Genomic DNA, 21,557 nt, shown 5'->3' with positions numbered 1-21,557 from the left:
AGGGTGTACAATACTTCAGGCTGATGGGCACATACTTCTCAGATACCTCCAAAATAACTTATGCATTATCTAAACAGCTACAACACACAGCAGAGACCTCCTTGTACTGGGAGAGGGATAGCACAAGAGACACAGCATCCAAAAACCAAACAGGGCCATATATGCATCTTACATTTCCACACCTGCCAACTCCCCTTTCCCCAGGACAGAGTAGCATGGCTTCACAGCATAAAACCAGAACCATGAGCATCAGAGCACTCATAAGGTAGCTGTGTTTTGCTTCCCTGTGTGGGGAATGGGTTCCAAAAAAAGCCTGATGAGTTTCATGACAGTGGTGTTGAAATACATTGTTACACTAATTGCAGACTTATTTGTATGATATACGTCCTTAAATTATAAACCTGAAATTGTACTTGCTGTACTGAGACACCCAAATCATTCCACTGACAGGTTAACATGTAATTAAAGACAGCTTTTTTCCTTAATATTACATCTTAGTGGAAGACAGCAATAAAAAATGTCTTGCACATAGTCTGTGTATGTATTAAGAACATCTAACAACTTCAAACCATTGTGTTTGTCAGTACAACCCTGTGCTGACAGCTGAACGAAAGAATTAACAAAGCTTCTTGCTTACCCTGTTTAAAGATCATACAGGGGTAAGACATGAGGAACAGATATTATCCAGAGTTCAGCTGCTTGGGAATAAAACACCTTCTTGAGCATATTTCCCCATGGCAGCAGAACTGTGTTTGTGTGCATTTTGGCTGCTTGCAATACACAGTAGCTCAATGCTAGACTTTTAAGAATGAACACCTTCATTTTGATAATTTTAAAACTATTTTTACTCACTGGGGACCTCAGCATTAGATCCTGGATTCAGCTGTACCGTAATTACTCAGGGATGGCCTTACTTATTTCAGTTAAATAAAGTGGATATATTAAGCAATTATAGATGAAAGCCTTTTGGGGTAATTTGCTAAAGGTGTATATTCACTTTTCTCATTATTTTGGATTTTTAGTGCTCTTTATTGATTCAGTCATCAAAAACAAACAAACAAACAAACAAAAACCCAAAACCAAACAAAAACAACAACAAAAAACAAAACCAAAGCAAACAAAAACACACACAAAAACAAAACCACAAACAAACAAAAACCAAACCAAACAAAAAAACAAACAAAAAACCCAAAAAACAAAACAAAACAAAACAAAACCAAAAAAAACCAAAAAACCACACACAACTCTTACATTGCAGGATTATACCAGTCCAAAATTATGCCTTTCTTCCTCTGTACCTTTCTTTTACAAGTCTTATGGAATACTGTACTTTTCATGCACACACTGGAAAGCATTTAATGCAAGAGATGCATCTGTACCTCATGGAAATTGTTTGTTCAGGTTTTAGCTCTTCATCAAGACAGCCAGCTCTCTCCTGGATTTCCTTAGGGCACAGAGGAATCTCCTTGGCTGACAGGTAAACCCTACCTTTCTGTACAAGCCTATGTGAATCTGATGCAATATTAAGGATAAAGGTAAAAATCACAAACTGCAATAACACACAAGACAATGTGTTAAACTGTGCCTCCTGGATCATCTTCTCCACGACCATGTTTCACCACTACACATAACAGCATCTGGCTGTGACTAGTGCTCGCTGCCATCTTTCATTTCTATAGCTCTTTTAGGCCATTAGTGCCAGCACAGTTTTCATAAAGTGTGCTTTATTTTTCCAGTGTGCAAAGAAAAGGAGGCAGACATGGGCTCAGGAGAGGCAGGAGGTACCTGCCAATGCTGAGTACACAGATCCAGTGCCCTCCTTTTCTGCCCACCTCTCCACAGTCCCATGCAGACAATACCAGTGCATTTGGCCAACATCATCAAATGTGAGTCAGATGGTGATACCTCTGCAAATTGCCTTTCCCTATCAATTTTTCAAACCCTCTTCAAATTAAATAGGCTAACAGCATTCCTTCTACTTTCTCTCAGCATTTCTTCTTCTTTCTTATTCCCCAAAGGAAAGTGACTTTTGCAACTGAATTGTCTGTCCAACTGTCTGTCAATCTTGCTCTCCCTTAGCCCTGTAAACTTCGAATCTGTTGACAAATTTCAACCAAATTTGAGACAGAGCAGCAAATTGTCAAAGACACTGTGTTCCTGTAAGCAATGGGTAAACTTACTCTCACTGCTTACAGGAACACAGTCTATTTGACACTTCCTGCCACACACAGCTGCCAGCCTTTATTTCAGCAAGACAATAGTGTCTCTTCTACAGGTACACCTGAAGTAAAGGCTACCATTAAGCACAGCTATGTTTGTAGACATAAAATAACTCAGTCAAAGGAGATACAGTGATAGTGCCTTGAGCTGCATCTGGCAGGAATGTTTTGGGGTTTATTTTATTAAAAGATATAATCTCAAACACTAGGACTACTAGCATCACTGAGATATCCTCCTTATTTAAAATTCTGCAAACTGTGTCCATACCCTGTTTCTCTAAGAAGGCTTCCTATCACTGCTGTTCCCATCTCTCTGTTGCACCAGGTTGCTGAGTCTTCTCTTACTGGATTATAAATTCCCAGGGCAGAGCACTGTCTCTGTGTTTGCATAACACCAGTCACACACATTGTGCCTTCTGAATTACTCTCTCTATACATAAAATGACAATTCATTACCTTTCTGCTTTTTTTTTTTTTTTTTTTTTTTAAAAATGGTATTTGGGGTTTGTTTGGTTGGGGTTTTTTTAATTCAATTGCTCTGTTTATTCAATTAGTTGTTAAAGGCAATTATTAAAAAAGGGTTTTTTTCTTTATTAAGAAGCAGTATCCTTTCTATATCACCACTGGTTAGCCCATGGAAAATAATTAATTATGGGATGACACTCTCAGACTGCAATCACTTGTCCTTGGCTGCAGCCTAGTTAACACTTCTGCTAAGTCTAACACTTCCTATAGCTTTCAGGTTACAAAATAGTGAGTATATTTTTTTTTTCTTAAAGAGTGCCTGTCAGAGAAGGCAACAAAGCATCTTAAAGGAAGACTCTGAGGATTACATACCACCCTACATCTAGATGAATGCTTCATATATAAGAATGTGTATTTAAAAGCAATTTTCCAAATCAGATTTTAGAAACACATCACTGATTACAGTAAATATATAAAAGCTGGAATCAATTCCATTAGGAGCTGCTGTGCTGAACACACAGTAGCCCACATCCCAGAAGGACAATGAAATATAATATGCAAGCTCATTTAATCACTGTATCCAATTACAAGGAGGAATAAATCATCCCACACATGCCTACATCTGAATTTTAAAAAGTAAATAGATCATGAATAGTCAAGCCAAATTCTGTGAATCTCTGGATTTACAGATTAGCTGGGCAAGTGGTGCAATCACTTTCCATTTGAAATTTTTCATTCAGTTTGGAGCTTGATCATACAGAGCTGACATTCTCTGCATTAGGGAACTCAAAGTCCTACCAAACATTCACTTCAACGGAGCTTGTGTATGGCCTAATGATGGACTTTCCTAGTCCTGATGCATACTCAGGACTCCCCTAAATCATAGGGGTTCAAAAGAGGAGCTGGCTTTCTTCTAACACTATGAACAGCAGTACTTTGGTCAACTGCTTTGCTGTAAACTCCCTCATCCCAGTTCTACATGACCATACCCTCCAGGAGGATCTGAATGCTCTCCATTCGTCAAGAAAACCCAGTACAGCAGCTTCTTGGAAAGTTGATGGCATTTTCATGTTTTTCAGATGCTTTTAGAAAATTGTTATTAATTATTTATCATTCTTTGTAATCAAGAACATAGTTGTAACTTCCCAAATTATATCTCACTAACCTCGATTCCCTGAACAAATTTCCTATCCTTTAAACTATGATGTTAAATCAAATGCCCTATGGCCCATCTGCATGTCAAAACCCTCACCCCAGCAGGGAGATTAGATTCTCATTAATAATAACAAGATCTGTATTCACACATCAAAGAAAAAAACCTGTCCAAAATATTTACATAAGCTGCACAAGCAACCCATGAGATGTTTGCCTGGAGATATGGGCCATCATGCTGGAGACTGAAACAAAATTTCCCTCAACCCAGTCGTACCATAACAGCACAGACCTCAGGAAAATGTCTCCTTGCTGCTTTGCAAAAGGAAAAGCCCAGTTTCAGCTGGCAGAGACCTTCCCTTGCCCAAGTTCAGACTTTGCTTGCCCAGCATGCCTAGGTTTCCCTAATGACCACATCCCAAAATCTCTTTGCATGTGCTTTGGGGCTTCTGCCCACAGCAAACTTCAGGGTTCCAGAAGGCCCAACGATGGCAGTGGCTTCCCAGGATCTCACACTGCCCTGGGGAGGGTTCCCTGCCCCCCGAGCATCCCTGCTGCACAGAGCACTGCAGCCCCAGCACAGACGGTGCCTTCCAGGCATTTGAAAGCTGTGTGTGGCCCAGGAGCCCTACAGTGCAGTCACAAGGAGAGCAAGCAGTGAACAGACACTGCCTCTTTGCTTCCATGGCCCTGCTCTGGGGGACATCCTTTCTCTGGGTCAGGGAAGAGGATAGCAAGGAGGCTGCAGCAGGGCTAGGGCTGCCTCCTTGCAACCAGGCTGGGCTCTGACAGGCCACAGGTCTGCACCTATTTGTCTGTCCTAAGAATTACCTGGCCATCCCTAAGCAGCCTCTTTGGTCAATGCCTGTGTAGCTGAAGGTGGAGGTGAGGATGTGTTTCACCTACTGGGAAGTGGGGTGCACGTGTGTTTTAATTGCTAAGTCATACAGTTGTTGCCTCTCAGCTACTTATTTCTGGCACATACCAGGATGGAAATTTTCCACCTGCCTGTTACAGAGTTAAATTCTACAGACAGCAATAAAGACAGCTACATGGTCACTGCCACTTTAAGATTTTGAATGAAAACCCTTTGACAACAAGGACCTGACAAATGCTATTTGTTTGTGGTTGCTTTTCACTGTTGTTTGTTTGCTTCCAGCTTGTGGCAGTGCATCCCCCATGATGCACTAACAGTAACAGCAAACAAAATCCCATGGACAAGGCTCCTATGGGACAGGGAATGAAACCACACAAGGCTTTCATTATTGTGTTGATGCCAGGGCTCTGAATTCATGGCTGAAAAAGAACAAAACCAGGATCTGGCTTTCTGGTTTTAACTGCAGTGGTTCCTAGAGAGAGGACAACCAGCCCTAAATCCTAAGAAATGGGGTTGGAGAGGGTTAAAGAAAGGCTGCCTGCGGAATGGGCAGAGCCTTGTGGGCAGCTGGAAGAGGAAGGATAATGGCAAGAGCCAGATGCAGGCTGTAGGGGAGGAAAAAAAAAAAAAAAAGAAGGAAGAAACTGAAAAGCAATAAAATGTGAGGTATAAAAGCCTCTAGCAGTCCCAAGTCAGATAGCATGATTTCTCCATGATTACATTCCTGATTCTGGCAATTTATATCTCCATCAAAATTTCAAGTTCAAGCAAAGGAATAAAATCACAATTCATCCCAAATGCTGCCACAAGAAAGCCAAAGGTTTTTTTATTAGCTACCATTAGATCCATCGATGCTGCCATTTTATTTACATTCATCTATTTTCCCCAAACTCTCACCCTAGAATATTTTTGCTCTCAATGTCCTTGAAAACACCAGATTTTCATTTCAGAGAGAGAGTACTAGTAGGTTGGGTTTTGGAAGGATCTCACAAGCACTTCTGAACTGAGACAAGGTCATCTCACAATCTCAGTCTGGCCTGGGAGACAGTGATGTGAGCTGCTGCCACAGCTACAGCTCACACTGGTGTTTTTCACCTTGTCGAAAAGATGGGACAAGTAATTTACTTTATTGCAGTAACTGATGCTATTCCAAAAAGCTCTTTCTGCCAGAGCCAGCTATCCTCCATGAGGGTAACTGACATCTCATGAAAAACCTTTGGCTGTCAAAGTGCTGTAATTCTACTTCTATTTCAATCTCTGAAAGGATCAAAATTGACTTTAAAAAAGCAAGCAGGACTGTCTCCAATGCCAACCACATGGACTCTCCTAAAAGTTGTTATATACCCCAAAATGATACCAAACTGGATCAAATCTTTCCCTCTAAAAAGGCAACAGCAATTCAAAGCCTGCTATTATGAGTTTATCAATTGCAATTAATGCACAGGGGTTATGAATTTATGCTCAGCTCATTCTGCTCTATTATTTCCTTTTCAGACAGGCCCCTCCTCTCTCACTAAAGTATTCCTTCTACAACCATCTTTTCCTACATCCAACAGCTGATCTTCTGACTTGCCCACTAAAATCAAAAACTAGCAAGATATCACAAACCACAGCAGAATGCCCCGCAAACCTCTTCCAGCACACATCAAATTTGGCCTTCACCAGCTGCTGTTACATTTGTTGCCCTTTCCCCTCCCTTTTCCTTGGACACGCTAGAGAAGGCAGCAGCCAGCACTAGGTCAAGGCAGAGCCAAGCTTTGCTGCACCTGATAATTCAGAGTGTGTTGGCACCAGTTTGCCAATGCCCCAGACAGGCTTTCTCAAGCAATGGCATTTATTCAGCTACACAGCAAGCAGAAGCATTTGGTGCAGTAATGCAGCTCCAGGTCTGCAGCTATTAAGGGAGATGTTAACAGCCCACAAAAACCCTCATCAGGCACTACCCATTGGGAAATAGGCAGAAATCTATACCAATTAATGGTTCACAAATAGGTCTTGGGTTGTGGCTTTTTGTTCTTAATCTCCCCGGGTGACCCCTGAGCCCAGGGATTTACAGAAAGTAGTAAAATGGGAAAGAAAAGGACTGCATCAGTACACTGGACAACCGAGTATCACCGAACGGTAGTAACAAGGTAGGATGACAGGGAGCTTAGTAAAGAAACAATAATTGTAGCTTGGCTTCAGCCAAAACCAGTCCCACTCTTGCTCACAAAAAGACCAAGGCTGCTACTTTCATAGTACCGTGAAACTGTTTGAACTCAGGGCATGTTAAGAAGGATTGTGGGGGAAGGAGGAATTAAGAGCATGAGAGTAAATTTAGTTCACAAGGGGGAAAAAAGCTGCTTTGAAGAGCAGATTTCTTTCAGATTCTTAATACACAACCTCAAAGCACAGGTCTGCAGTGAATCCATCCTTCCACTCCGTGGGCGGGGAATGAAGGCACTCTTTATATTTCTCAGAAAATGTTAATCTCACAAAAAAATCATTGTATTATAGCAATTTGGAGCTCTGGAAGCACTGGAATTCAAACCCCAAAGACAGTGTGTGAACTATATTCTTGGACTCAGAGATGCAGCAAGTATGCCAAGATACAGTTTTCAGTATTCTTACATAAAAACTTCCCCACTCCATAAAGGCTTTCTTCTGGGGGGGAAAAAAAAAAAAAAATTCAGAGTACCATCTCCCAGTTTATAACCTTACAGATTCTGCTTTTAGGAAAGAGTGCTTTGCTTTGTCCTGAGAACACGTTCCCATCTTAACAGCCATCGCATTAAGTGCTAATAGCAACACAGGCGTCATTAACGTAGGAACACACCTACTTAAATCAGCAGGTGGGGAATCTCTGTGTGATTGAAGAGTAACACAAAAAGAGAAGGCAGTGTCCAGTTTTTCAACAGTTTGTAGATCAGAGTTTGAAAGTAAAAAGCCTTTAGAAGGAAGGAAAGGAGAGCAGTGCTAAGCAGGAAGAATAATAAATGGGCAGGAAAGATGAGGGACCTGTGGTGAAAGGCTCCATGGTTGGGGTTTCTGGAGGACAGTGTACTCTGTGGTTCCAGCTGAAGCAGCAGGACATGTGGACACTTTAGAAGAAGCAGCAGCACTGATATTTCAGTTTTGCATCTCCAGTTCCTACTCTCACAGCTAACTGACCTGCCAGCCCACACACCATCTGTTGCTATTCCTCTTATGCTACCCTCTTACAAATCAGGTCGCACTTTTCATCTGCTAGAAACAGCACTTTTCAGATAACTGTATATGTTTTATAATTAGTTAGCTTCAATGAGCCACATTATGGGAAAACACGAAGACAGGGATGTGTTTGGGGGCTGAGAGGATCTGGAAGTTGTGTCACCTTCAAAGTAGGGGTTGTCCTCTCCCTTCATACATTTCACACTTGGCGGTTTGATTGAACTACTGCAGGGGAATGGATCTCTAGTAGAGAGAAGTCAGCAAGAGTTACCACAGTTTAGATTCACTTCAGAATTTGAGTTTTTTAGAATATGAGCTTTTGCTAAGATGATGTTGACTTGCCTTGTCTTTGATGTCTTTACAGCTCACTAGAGCCACTATGACATTAGTTGCAACAGAACGGCACCTGGCCTGCTTCATTCTCCAGACCTGCAGCTGTGGAATTGACCCAACCTTCAGTGTAGCATTTGAGCCAGACAGAGAATCAACCCAAGTGGCTGGCACGTTTATAAGATGACAGCTCCCTTGATGAGAGAGATCTCTTTGGCATGACCACTGTGCAGTGACTCAGTTTTCCGCTTTGACTTTATGGCCCCCAGTCCCAACCTTCTGACCTGGGAACACAAGTTATTTCTGCTACATTTGACACTGACCAGCCCCACTAGAGTGATTAGGAAAGGATTCAGACTAAGGCAGAAACTAAGAGGCAACTCTGCTACTCCTTTTATCACTAAAATACAAGCATTTTTATATCTTGTAAGTACTTTTCATCCTTTTCATATACTTCTTGGCTTAGCAGCACCAGACAATTAGGAATTATCAGAAGCACCATTCTGAAAAAAGTTCTGTAGAAATGCTTCTCAAATACACCAGCATCTCTTTATAATCTCAGTGATTTAATTAATCTGTTAATTTATATATATATATATGACTAGATATAATTTCATATATTTCAAGTACCTACTCCACTGATTTGATAATTCATCTCACCTATAGTTCCAATGTCATTAGGGAAAACCAATGTTACAAATAAATGTGACCTCTTTAAGGTCACATTTCCAGAAACCTTACCAAATTTCCAGTGTCATAACGTTTTATTTTCCAGATACCTCATCAAAATGCTTATATCACCCAACCCAATTTTGCAGGACAACAAATGAATACATTCTGCCTTTTTTAACTTAAAAAAAAAAAGAAAAACCTTTTCACTTTCAAAAGAAAATTATTCTTACCCCTAAAAATATTCTCCTGATTGACCTACACTTCCCAATTCCTTTCCGCTTAAACAACTAAGATCATCAAAATCCCTGATATTGTCTACAGTGCACATCTTCATAATAAATTGTTTCACACTAGGCTTTCATGACAGCTCCTCATCACTTTCTCACATAGCAAAAGGTGACAAACTAGCTATAATATATCACATAATTACAGAGAAAAGACCGAGAAACTAAGAATACTATGATCTAATTGACTGTCATATAGAATAGGTAGCTTGGTAGCTTTTTCTTCTGCAAATTTTACTCAAACATAAAGCACTAAACACTTGAGGCTCTACCAGCTACTCTTACACAGAGTACAAAAACATTTATTTAGGTGCCTAGGTGCTCCTGGGCACACCGAAACCATGTGTGTGTCTGATGGCTACCTCAGTTCCTTTCTCTCCCTGAAAGAGTCTAATTTGCTACATGTGCCTACAGCATAAAAGTATTTCCGATGATGAACTGAAAAAATACCATCAGTATCTACAGAGAGAGTCCTGATCATGAAGACATAGTCCTGATCACTAAGGATGTTTATCATTCCCCTTGCTGACTCTGGTTTCCCAGTCATTGGATGTAATGGTGAGATAATTCAGGAGCAGCACTCACAGACTTTGCCTTTCCAAAAGTTTGCCCAAACAAGTTTCAGTGCCCAAGTGCAAGTAAATCCTTTCTGGGCTCTGCATCCTCATTTCTCAGAAAAACTGTTTGAACTCCTGACACAAGACTGCATATCAGACAGATTCCCTTCCTTGGCATTTCCCATTAGCTTAGGCACCACAGCATGACACACTGTCTGCAGTGAATCCCAGACGTGGTGCTCCTGCTGCAAACTGATTCAGCTCACTACTGTGACAGAAAATAATCCTATCAAAGGGGAAAAAAATAGATTCCTACTAAGATACCTAAACCTGCTTGGAACAAGGTCAAACCAAGTATAGCTGAGGAGAAGAGGTTACACGGCAATCTAAGGGAGGATGTCAGACCCTCCCATTTGAGCAGAAACCAGTGTCAGTGCTGACAGTTTTGGTCCCAACTTCATGATATCCCCAGAGCTCCTGCTTCTCTTATCCCAGCTTCAGGTCCCATCATGTCATTTGCAAAGCTATTCAGCAGAAAACTCTTCACACTCTGCTGCCAACTGAACTGATAACTTGCTTAGTTGTCCTACCTGAAAGAACTAGGATCTTATTATAATCTTGGATTCTGATTAACTCCTTCCAAAGTGCAATGTGCTGCATGTGATAGACCAGGTCAGATCAAAGACCCACATAAAAAAGTACCAGGTCTTTCACAGCAGCCAACAGAGGATGCCCAGCAGAAAAAATAAACTAAGAAAAAGACAAGAGTTATCTTTCCAAGACACACCCTCCTAGCTTCCAGCAACTGGCAGGGTAGACTTTCCAAATGGGAAGTTGTATTGACATTACTGCAGTGAGTGATGGGAGTTTTTGCCAGGATTTTGCCTAACTTGTTTTTAAACCCTCCCAATCTTTGGCTACCCCAAAATCTTCACAACAATGACTTTCACAGTTTAGTTGTCCATTATATCAGAAAATTACTTCTCTTCATGATTTATAAACCAAATAATTTCACTGTGTTACAAAACACTTGGTATATTATGAGAAACAATGCACAACCTTTCCATCTTACCTGCCCCACACAATTCAGTCCTATAGATCTTATGTGCCTCCTTTACCAAAGTTGCCTTCCTATGAAGACCAGACCTAGACTATTTATTCTTAGATGTATTTAGCCTATAACTCTAATCACCCCTGCTGCCCTTTGCTTCATTTTCAACCTTTCCAAGCTGGGTGAGAAGAAGAAACCATATTATACGTAACATATTACACATTTATACAATGGTATAACTATGGTGGAGCCCCTGGTGGTCTAGTGGTAAAGGCGCCGCGCTATCACCGCCGAGACCCGGGTTCGATTCCCGGTCAGGGCCACTCCCGGGCAGGTGGGGCTCGTTAGCCCTTAAAGGCAACCCACCTACGTCCTAAGGACCTCACTGCCACCGTCCAAGCTCGCTTGGCCCCGGCAGATGAACCTTAGGATTAAAGGGTGGGCTCAGTTCCGCGCACACTGTGTCTCACCTAAAAAATCCAATGCGCAGGCTGGAAGCTGTAAAGACCTTCCCCGGATCTTCGCTCGCGAAGACTGGCCATTATGTTATAACTATGGTTCTCGCTTGTCTTCTGTCCTAGTTAGCCTAAATACCATTTGCTTTTTTATCGATGCTGATCAAAAAATTTCCAAGAACTATCCACAGTACCTCCAAAGACCTATTTTCTGCATGATAATAGCCAATTCAGCGCTTCTGTTGAATATGTATAATAAGGATTTCCTCTTCTCTATGGTAGAAAATTCATTACTTTGCATTTTTCAGACTTGGATCCCATCTGCAATTTTATCCTGCAGTCATGCAGATTTTTATTCCTTTCATCTTTCTTCAGCCACTGGGTTGGTTTGAGGGGACCCACTCCCAGCTTATATTCCCAGTTCTACACTGACCTATTCTTACTACTTTCATGAGGCTATTTTTGAGTTGGATCAGCTTCTTGCTCTATCACAACTCAAACAGACAGAGTCGGGGATAACAGGGTGTACAAGAATATAATCTTGCATGGCCACCAAAGGTGAAACCATGGCTTTATTTATCACAAGACTCTCAACCATTTAATAACATCAGCACATGATGTTACCTCAGATTTCATTCCACACTCAGCAGCACCCAGTCTCCAGTGGTGAATTCCATCAATTTTAAACACTAACAACTTAATCTCACCTTTAATCTTCTCTCTTTTAAGTAATGATCAGTCCTAAAAAGCATGTTCTTCCTTATCAAAACAATCTTTTAGTTTTTTTAAGGATTTTTGGCAAGGGACTTTATCAAAAGCTTTTTGGAAATATAAGATACAGGCAGACCAGACCGTATATATCCTCACACTCCTTCAAATCTTTAACAGCTATACAGGATACAAAAGACCTGAACTGTCTGCAAAAAAAATCCCTACATTTCTCTCTTCTCAGTACGATGTTTCTGCATACATTTCTTTCTTCTACATTTACTGTACCACCACCCAGTTTCCCAGCAGAAAGGCACAACTTCATGCTGGAATTTTGTATCTAATCAAACTCCTGCAAGCAAGTCCAGCTGCTGAAGACACCAGTCCTTCTACTCCTGCTGTCCTCACCTGTGCTTTTCTCACTCCCTTCCGCCCTCTGAGTCAGGGGCAAACTTTGTGTCACTAACAGATTAAGCGGATCAGGAGACTGATCCATCTTAAAACTAGCAATTTAATATTTCCTAAGTTAGTATCACCTAGAACCAGCTCCCTACTTGGGTCTGCTAAGAATCACACGACAGGCTGTAGAGGCACAGAGGTACCAGTGCAGTGGCAGGACTGAGTGGCCAGAAAAGGCTGAGCTGCTTCTTTTGACTACAGTGCCAGTTGATGCTGGAATAATGTATTGGTGAAATGACAACCCTATTACTTAGATGTTCCCCGAACAGAACCATTTCTTTTAATTGGCATCACATTTTCCACCTTCCCCTGCCGCTCAAGCTGATTTATATGATAGATTACACACCGCTGTTAGGAGTTCAGCAATTTCATATCAGAGTTCCTTTAGAAGTCTTTGGGGAATAATACCTGATCCTGGTGATTTGTTACTATTCATTTTATTGATTTATTCTAAACCCACTTCTACTGACACTCCAATTTGAGATAGCTTAGACTCATGCTGCACAAAGCAATGGTCCTCTGCAAGAACCTCCCCAGGTTCTCTCACATTGATCACTGAGATATATTATTATTTTATCTTTTCTGCAATGCTTACGCTCATGCACTCTACTAAACTTTTGATCCACTCCTATGGATATGGCAGTAATATGCATTTAGCCCACTCAGTTTACCAAATTTTACTAAAACTTTGTGGGAAAGTTTATAAAATCCCTCAAAATTAAGACCAACAACATTTCATTATAAAGGACTGGTAAGAGGAAGGGTTAGCAGGCATTTATTCTATCTATCCTAAAATCTGGAAGGTAGGATCACAAAGTGTTGAGCAAATATTTATTCCTGTTGATATCAGTCCACATGCATCAGATACACCTGTTGACTGTGTGGCTGTCAGTCACAGGAGTACATTTTTTAATACCTTTTAATCATCAGTAAATAGTGTAGTGAGCAAAAGACCTAACAACAACCTTCATAGCTAAGAAACAAAAGATATCAAAAACCAAACAGACTTTTTTTTTCTTGGATCTTTAAATAAACTACAGCCACCTGGAAAAGGCAGAGCTATATACATTTTTTTCTGCAAAATCATTTAGCAGCTGGCTACGATCAGTTCATACGAGATAGTACCATTCTCATACAAGGTTAGGTACAGTTCCACAGAGGTGTCATTGCCCAACATCAAAGTAGTGTCATTGATGCAAGTGTAGAAACAGAATGTACTAAACAAAAGTAACCCTTACACTAGTAACCCTAACACTTCTAGGACAAAAGGACATGGTCTGAAGGCCCTCCCTAGGTGCTACATTATGATCCTAAACCTAGAATCATAAGCTGTCACACTGCTTCTGTGTGACAGAGGAGAGTTCCTAGTAATCCAGGGATCATGCACAGTCCCAGATAAGATGACACAGTATGGCACAAAGGTCATTCATTACTCCTTTCTTTTCCTATTCCAAAGATATCCAGACCATAGTTCTGCATCTCTTCTAGCTACATCATGAGAATTCATTCTCTTTCTGTACCCTTAATCCTTCTCCAGGCCTTCCATCACTTGCCATACTAACTTCTGCAATAGCCTAACAAAAATATCATGCCTTCCCCTTGCCATAATCCCTTTCACCCAGTCCACTACAAAGACACATCAGTTAAGACTGACACTGTCACATTGCTCCAGCCATACCATTCCTCATTTCCATTCTTTAAATCTCCATTTCCCACTGCTTCTTGCTCTCAAAGACCTTCACAAATCAATCTTTTCTTCTCTCTGCTCATTCTCTAAAGTGAATCCTGCAGCAAGGAGTTAAAAGACAGGTGGTGTCAGCAGATGCAACAGGGAGATTATGTTCTACTTCAGCAATGTTCTGTTTAAGCTGCCTGAGAGAGGTGGCCCAGTGAACGGAAGGAAATTGTCTGAGGGATCCAGACAGGCTTGGAGAAGTAGCAGTGAATGTGATCATCACTATGTCATTCCAGAGGCTGCCAAATGTTGAATGCAACCACCACATGCCAAGGCAGTATGTTTGAATAAAGACCAGTCAGAGTATATTCTGAAGACTACATCAGAATAACATCCAGAGAAGGACATGCTGCTAATGCCCAAGAAATGAAAGATTTTGCAGAAAATCTGAAATAAATGTTGTAGTCAATGGGAAGGGATTAGAGATCCTAAGACACTAAGATTTGGCCTCTTGGAGATTACTTGTTCAAATCCCCATCCTTGATGAGGATTAGAGCAGGAGGTATGCCTTGCATTTTCTGCCTTGATATTGACATATCTGAAGTGTCTCACTCTGTTCAATTCTCAAAACTTCAAAAATACACACTCAGCAGACATTCCCCACTGATTCCAACAACCTTAGAGATGACTCAGAAAAGTTCTTCATTACAGAAATTTTGAATTTCCATCCATCTCATGGTAGTAAACAAGAACAGTATTCGGTATATTACTGATTACATATAACTCAGTGAGATGAAAACTTCCTTCCTTTGAGATGGAAGCTAGCAAGCCTTTGTTAGTGGCAAGCCCAGATTTAAGATGATGTCTCGAGAACTTGCACATACTCCCTGACATAGTCATCACAAAAACCCTCAGTCATTAAACAGTTGTTGAGTACGTTAAGCCTAAAGAGTCTTACAAACCTCGGGCTTTCAAGACATCCTGCCTACAGAAGTCACCTGAGCAATAGACTAATCTAGCTGTGCAGATTGCAGTGTCTTCTTCAACCGTCCTCAGCTGCTATAACAGTGCTTTGTCATGTCACAAGCAACGGGACAAATCTTCAGGTTGGGTCTTTACCTGTTTTACCATAGCAGAGTTTACTAAGATGAGTGCTTAAGGTATCTTGCTACAGGTTTAGCAGCAGTTTTAGGAAGCCTTAAGGCCTAGGTTGGTCCCTAGTTAAATTTATTCCAGACCAGCCCCAAAACTTCCTTTACTCTTCCAAGTACAAGCAGTATCCACTGACTTGGGCTAGAAAAGTGAGGATAGCTGGAAGCAATCCATGGTGCATCATTCAGCCATGTCAGTGTTTATAACAAGCGGTGCTCCATGACCATGCTAGCCCCAGGATAGCGGAGTTTTTGTTAAGGACCAGAGAGTGCTGCAGTTATGATCTGGTGTACAAAAGGTGGGAATGAAAACATGCAGAGCATCCCTCCTTGGGAAACAGTGCAAAGGGTCAAACAGAACAACAGCCCCTTGTGCGTCAGCGTATGTAAGAACAGCCCTTTCTCATGTTCCTTACAGACACAAATAAACAAACTGCATCGGGGGCTGCAGGGAAAGCAAGAGGCCACAGAAGTCATCCTGCAACTGGCAAACAGACAGCAGGAGCAGCAGCTGGGTACAACATCATCCTTCTCTGCTCCACAAAGCTATGTCTGCTAAAATACAAGCCTGTGGGACTCTGCAACTCGATATGAGATGGGCCCGATTGGAACTAGAAAAAAATACAAAAACCAGTAAATCCAAGCACACAAATGGCAGAAGGATGCCTTCAGGTGCACACACAAAGATGTACATATGTACAGTCAGCATCCCATACTTCCTCATGCCAAATGTCAGAGTCTGCAAAACAAACTGATAAAAACCACTACAGGAGCGTCCTCCTCATAAACCACTGGGAAACATAACTCCCAAAGTATTTTATTCTGATGAAGTTCTATATTACCAGATTAATAAAATCAGAAGAAAATGGCATGAGAAGCTACCCTTGAGAGGGTGAAGGGTCGCTGGACAAGGTTTAGCACACATCTAAAAAATGAAGGGACAGCTACTTTTTTCTGTCCCTGGGATCCAGTTAACCCTGGCTACAGGGCAGAACCTAATTGTTTCTTTCTAAAAGGAGTTAGGATAAGGCAGAGGAGGTGAGTGGAAGCTAATCAACCTTTAAATACTTTACCATCTGCTGACAACCAGGCAAATAGTGGTTTACCATTTGTTTTGAGAACAGTTTACCAGCCCCTCTCACTAACATTAAGACCAGGCTTATGAACAGCCTTTCGGTGATGGGAGGGAGAGACACCAAAGAGAAAAAAAAGAATAGACAGCACACGAGAGGATGTATACAGCATCTAATGCTTTATGTCAGGAGTGCTTTGCAGGTACAAACACTAAAATATAATGCATATCACCAGTGAAATTCTCACTGTTTCCCAGCAAGATTGTGAGCTTATAAAGTAAGATGATACAGACTACAAAGGCTGGCAGCTGATGTCCCCCAATCTGTGTGTGATAAACATTAATTGGTAAACTTATTTTGGATTAAATATTTGACCTTAAAAGGCCAATGCAAGATCCTCACTACACTGCCTATCAGCTGGTTCAAGTAAATTATACCCAGAACTAGTTTGAGTGCATCTGTGAAAGGAAAACAACCACAGCCTCTCTCAGTACTAAATATTAATGTCTAGGCAGACAAAAGCGGCACTAGGAACACCGTAATAATATCACTGGCAGACACTCTATTCGTTTCTTCAGGGCACTGACATATCAGCACTAGGAATATGCCTATTGTCCCACATTAAACTAATGACTTGTTCTGAGACGTTCCTCTGGGAATCGCAGATGTTATTTATAATTTCAGACACTTAAAAGGATTAAAGTGTGTTTATTCTCAGTAATCTCATTTGTAGAGAAAGACATATACAGGCAGCAGGAGTATGCATTTTAACCCTATTGGGGACGACCAAATGCACAGCTCCACAGACAGCCAGCTGCCCTCCTCTTCGGTATTTGGAACCTCCAGAAGTCTCACCAGCCTGGCTGCTTTCATTAAAACTAACTACGAATTGCAGGTTAGAGGCACTTCTGATAAACTCCATGAGCTCTTGGTGACAGCAGGCTGTGCATATCGCCAAGAAATCCAGCTGAAAATTAAACTGCATGTCAAGTAGCCCGATCCATACAATAATTGCTCGAGGCTGGAATAAACTACACTCTTCTGATTGAAGACACGCAACTAGAGCATCGGGCTGTGCCCTGGGCTATAAGCCGTTTTTATGAAACAGTTGTGTCAAAGTACTGGGGTGGTGTCAATACGAGTAGCTTGTCAGGAGGTGAGGTGCACTGCAAGTATCCTAATCAATAGCTGCAGGCTACGAGGAATGGCAGCCCTGCCTGCAGAGCCACGGGTGCTGTACAAAGCCCGCCGCAGCCTGAGCTACCCAGGCGGCATCCAAAGGCGAACGTAGACCGGCCCGAGTTGCTGCTGTGCCCGCGTCTGCCGAGCGGCTCCGGTAACGCCGGCGCTCCTGCCCCGGAGCCAGCGCCTCGCTCCGCCACCTCCCGGCTGCCGCACCGCGCTCACGGGTTCCTCGCATCGCCCCGGGCGGCACATCAGGCTGGTAGCGGCTTGCTGTCGGCGATGCCCGGCAGCGACCCTCGGCCCGCCCCGCTCTGCCAGCACCGGCACCGGCACCTCTCCCACATTCCCGACCGGGGCCGGCGACACAGGGTCCCCGACCGCCTCCGCCTCCCCACCGGGCTCGCTCCTTACCCGTCTCTTTGTCCTGGGCGGCTTCCAAGTGCAGGTCGCTGAGGAGATGCTCCAAAATCTTCTCCGGCGTCCCCGACACCACCACGTATCTGTCAGAAAGCAGAGAGTCCCCGGAGTCATCCTCGGTAGAGGACTGCGAGCGGCTGCTCCACTCGTCCTCCTCGTCCTCCTCGTCGATGTACTTGAAGTAAGGCACGTCGAAGGTGGGCAGCGGCCGCTCCCCGCCGCGACCCCCCAGCGCCTCGGGCACCCGCACCCTGCCGCTGCCCATGGCGCCCCGCTCCCGCCGCGCCCGCCGCCCCGTGCCCTAGGCGCGCCCCCCGGGGGCCATCGCCCTGCCGGGGGCCGCGGGCCGCCGCCCCGCCCGCCGCCGCCGCCGAGCCCGGCCCGGCCGGCCCAGCCCCGCACGCCCGGAGCCGCGGAAGCCTTACCTCCCGCGCCGCTCGGGGGCCGGGCTGCGTGACCACACCTTCCGCAGCACCAGCGCCGCGCCGGCCGCCTCCCGCGCCCGCTCGCCGCCGCCTCCATCGTCCGCCTTCCGTGCGCAGGGGGGGAGAGCGACAGAGAGAGCGCGGTCAGTGCCCGCCGGGGTCGGGGCTGGGGCTGCGGCTGCTGTCCCGCCGCGGGCTCCACCCGGGGGGATCCGCTGCCGGAGGCCTAAACTGGGGAGGGGGCTCTTTGCACCGCGGGGCAGAGGGGAGGAACGGGCTCCCCATTGTGAGCGGCACTGGGCTCCCTGTGTTGGATTTTAATTCACAGAAGCCAGTGGGGGTGGGAGAGGGGCTTGGACTATGCGGGTTTCCGTGTCCCCAAGCTGGTGGCTTTTTTAATTCTCTGCCCGTCAAATAAAGCAGAAGACAGGTAACAATAGTCTGAAAGTGGCAAGTGCTCCCGAGCACGCCAGTAATACAGAAGCAGAATACACCTTCTGTATGTACTTCAATAAAGGCAATAAAACCAGCGGAACAGGCATGCAATGAGTTCCTCTGAGTATTTCCTAAAATACTCCGTGTACAGACCTCCTTTCTTTTCAACAACTTTTTAACTTGGGAAACAAACACCCCACAGAAAGGTCAGCAGAGTGACCGTCCCGGGTGTGAATCTTGGCTAAGCTGCGGTTTGGGCACTGACTTTCTCCTTCTGTGCTCCCTCAAACAGAATGGAGCTGAACCATCATCCATTTGTGCACACGCAGCCCGCATCCCCAGTGCAGCCAAAGCCAGCTGACTGAGCAGTGCAGGAGATGAGAGGTTGCTGCTGACTGAGCAGGGTGCATTGAAACACGGCGGCTGCCAAATAGCGGCTCGCAGCCCCCTGGCAGATTTAGTCACCAGAGGGTGAGTGAAACAAAAGAGGCAGCTGTTGCAGTGCGAGTAAATCCAGGTGCTGTTCCTCTAATTCTGACCTGGTTTAGTTATATCGTTCAGTATGTCAAACACACCTATGAAAGCAATACGTGTACTACTCAAAGGAGAGAAAGCAGCATTTGTGCATCAAGAGTACAGTATCCAGCAGTGAGAAAGACTTCAAGTGGGCTAAAAATTGATGAGGAACAGATCTATCTTGGCAAAACAAGGGAGAGAAATCACTTTATGACTCTTCTTTCTATTATTTCATCTCTTATTCTAAGACCCAGTGAATCTGACTGCTAGTTCTGGTTGTCACTGTGGCAGAAACGCCTGAAGATGCAGTCCCTGCCCTGAAAAAGTTTTCTTTATCAGTAAACAACATGTAGAATTGATCTACTAAATTTCTGCAAGGTCAGACATACAGGTACTGAGCCAATTAATGTCAGATATTCATTGTAACACTCCCAGGAGACATTACTGAGCAGCCGCGTTACAGGAATACTGATACATAATTGTAACCTTCCATTCCACTGGCCGTGGTTTATTGTTGCCTACAAATTTGGAAAACTGCAATGAAAGAAGCAGTAAAAGAGAAGAAGAACAAGAAACAGGCACAGCATTAAAGCAATTCAGTAACAGGGAGGTTTATCCAAACAAATAAATCTCTCCATTTCTCTCTCTTTTCTCTGGCATCCTCTAAAATAGCCCTGATTCTCATTTCCCTGTGCTCACTGACATTCCAAACTGCAGCACACATATGGAGCATATGTGTGATGTATGGTGCTGTATTTGTACAAATCATCTATTTCCACATAGATGGGAATGGATTTTAAGCTCACTCATATACATTACATACATGAGCAGCTGGCAGCAAGTCAACAAGGGAGCACTGGGAGGGTGAAAGCTCTCTCACACTGAAAGGACATTAACAGTGGTTGTTCTGGATGATGGTGTTTCCCCTTCAGCATTTCACTAAGCAGAAACATTTTCAAAAACCTTTTGGGTACTTGTTTGTGAGTGCCCCAATGGTGAGATTTTCATAAGGCTCTTCCTCTTGTCCTTGCCTGTTTTAGCAATTTAATAGAAGAGAAAAAACAATCTATTTTATCAGGAAAGACAAAAAATTGTGCAAAACTAAGGCCAGTTGGGTTCAATTTGGATTTTCATTACCTATAATAAATATTTGCCAAAAAAAAGGAGAGGGATAGAGAATTTCCTAATTTTGCTATCTTATATTAAAAATAATTTCAATTTAAGGGAATAATTATTATTTCATTAAACTCCCACTTCTGCATGACTTATTTTTATGTTCAGTCAGGCTCTTTAATCATGCCATAAACCACAACAACTAACCCGAACAAAGCAAAACACAAAGACATGTCCTATGTATTTTCACAAGTTCCGATTTCACTACAGATATTACTCTAAAATGACATCAAGGCACGCTTCATTTATCAGAATCTGGAATGGTCCGTGAAATAATTAATTCTTGCTGTAAGAAAACCAGGCTGCTCTCAGCATGCTCCATCTAAATACAGTGGCAGATGAGAAGGAGGATGCAAGGGGCCCCCAAGTGATAAGCAGTGTGTACTGAAGAGCAAGGCAGCATCCTAGCTCAGTCCCTAAAAGTCAGCACACTGACTCAAGAGACATTCTCATCATATTTTCAATTAATAATGAAGCTTCACAGCACTCTTTCAGACCTTTACACCTGCAACCTGTGCTGGCCATGCAGGGTTCTCAGCGTTACCATCTCTCTCATTTTAAGGCTGGGCAGATGAACTGGGCAGAGAGGCTACCACTGGTCATGCTCCAGATCAGCAGCAGAATCACAGTTCACTCAGGTGATGCTACACCACCACCTCAGCTTTGAGCCCCCCACACTGCCTATCTGACGTTTATTTCACTCCAGTGCAGAGGGTAGGAAATGACTCCCAGCAGCCTGGATCAGAATACATTTGGACTTGTGTTTTCACAGAGGTAGTACAGGAATGGGTAGAACACCAAAGATGCCACAGAGGTGAATTGCTGTCTCACTTTGCATGTGGCCTTGTGCAGACTCTCCCTGTCTCAGCTGTCCCTCCAAAAGCACCATTCACATCCTGCTTTGATGCTGTAATCAATCCCTGGTGCACATTACCCATCACTAGGAAATTTAGCTAGCTCTGCATCTGTCAACCATTATATTTCACATTTATTATAGCTTTTAATTAATCATCTGTTGATAGCTAAACACAGCACTATCAACCTCTATGTCAGTTCCCAGCAGGAGTTGCAAGTAAACAGCAAGGCCCT

At 43.3% G+C, this 21,557-nt stretch overlaps 1 protein-coding gene across 3 annotated transcripts in view; it reads right to left on the bottom strand.

The window, feature by feature from the left end:
* Positions 1–21,557, bottom strand: part of RAPGEF5 (Rap guanine nucleotide exchange factor 5) — a 216,632-nt gene that overhangs the window by 47,575 nt on the left and 147,500 nt on the right. For 2 of the 3 annotated variants that reach the window (XM_050329335.1, XM_050329328.1), the window contains 2 exons: positions 18,345–18,448; positions 17,914–18,002 (listed from right to left, as the gene is read on the bottom strand). The exons of the other annotated variant lie outside the window; for it this stretch is intronic. In XM_050329335.1, coding sequence (XP_050185292.1) covers positions 17,914–18,002; positions 18,345–18,448 — 193 coding nt within the window. The remainder of the gene's footprint in view (positions 1–17,913; positions 18,003–18,344; positions 18,449–21,557) is intronic. 3 annotated transcript variants of the gene reach the window in all.

This window comes from Myiozetetes cayanensis, unplaced genomic scaffold (assembly GCF_022539395.1).
Source record: "Myiozetetes cayanensis isolate MyiCay16 unplaced genomic scaffold, myiCay2020 scf1, whole genome shotgun sequence".
Lineage (NCBI taxonomy): Eukaryota > Metazoa > Chordata > Aves > Passeriformes > Tyrannidae > Myiozetetes > Myiozetetes cayanensis.
Note: the sequence above shows the minus strand (reverse complement) of the source record. Positions and strands in the feature narration are given on the sequence as shown.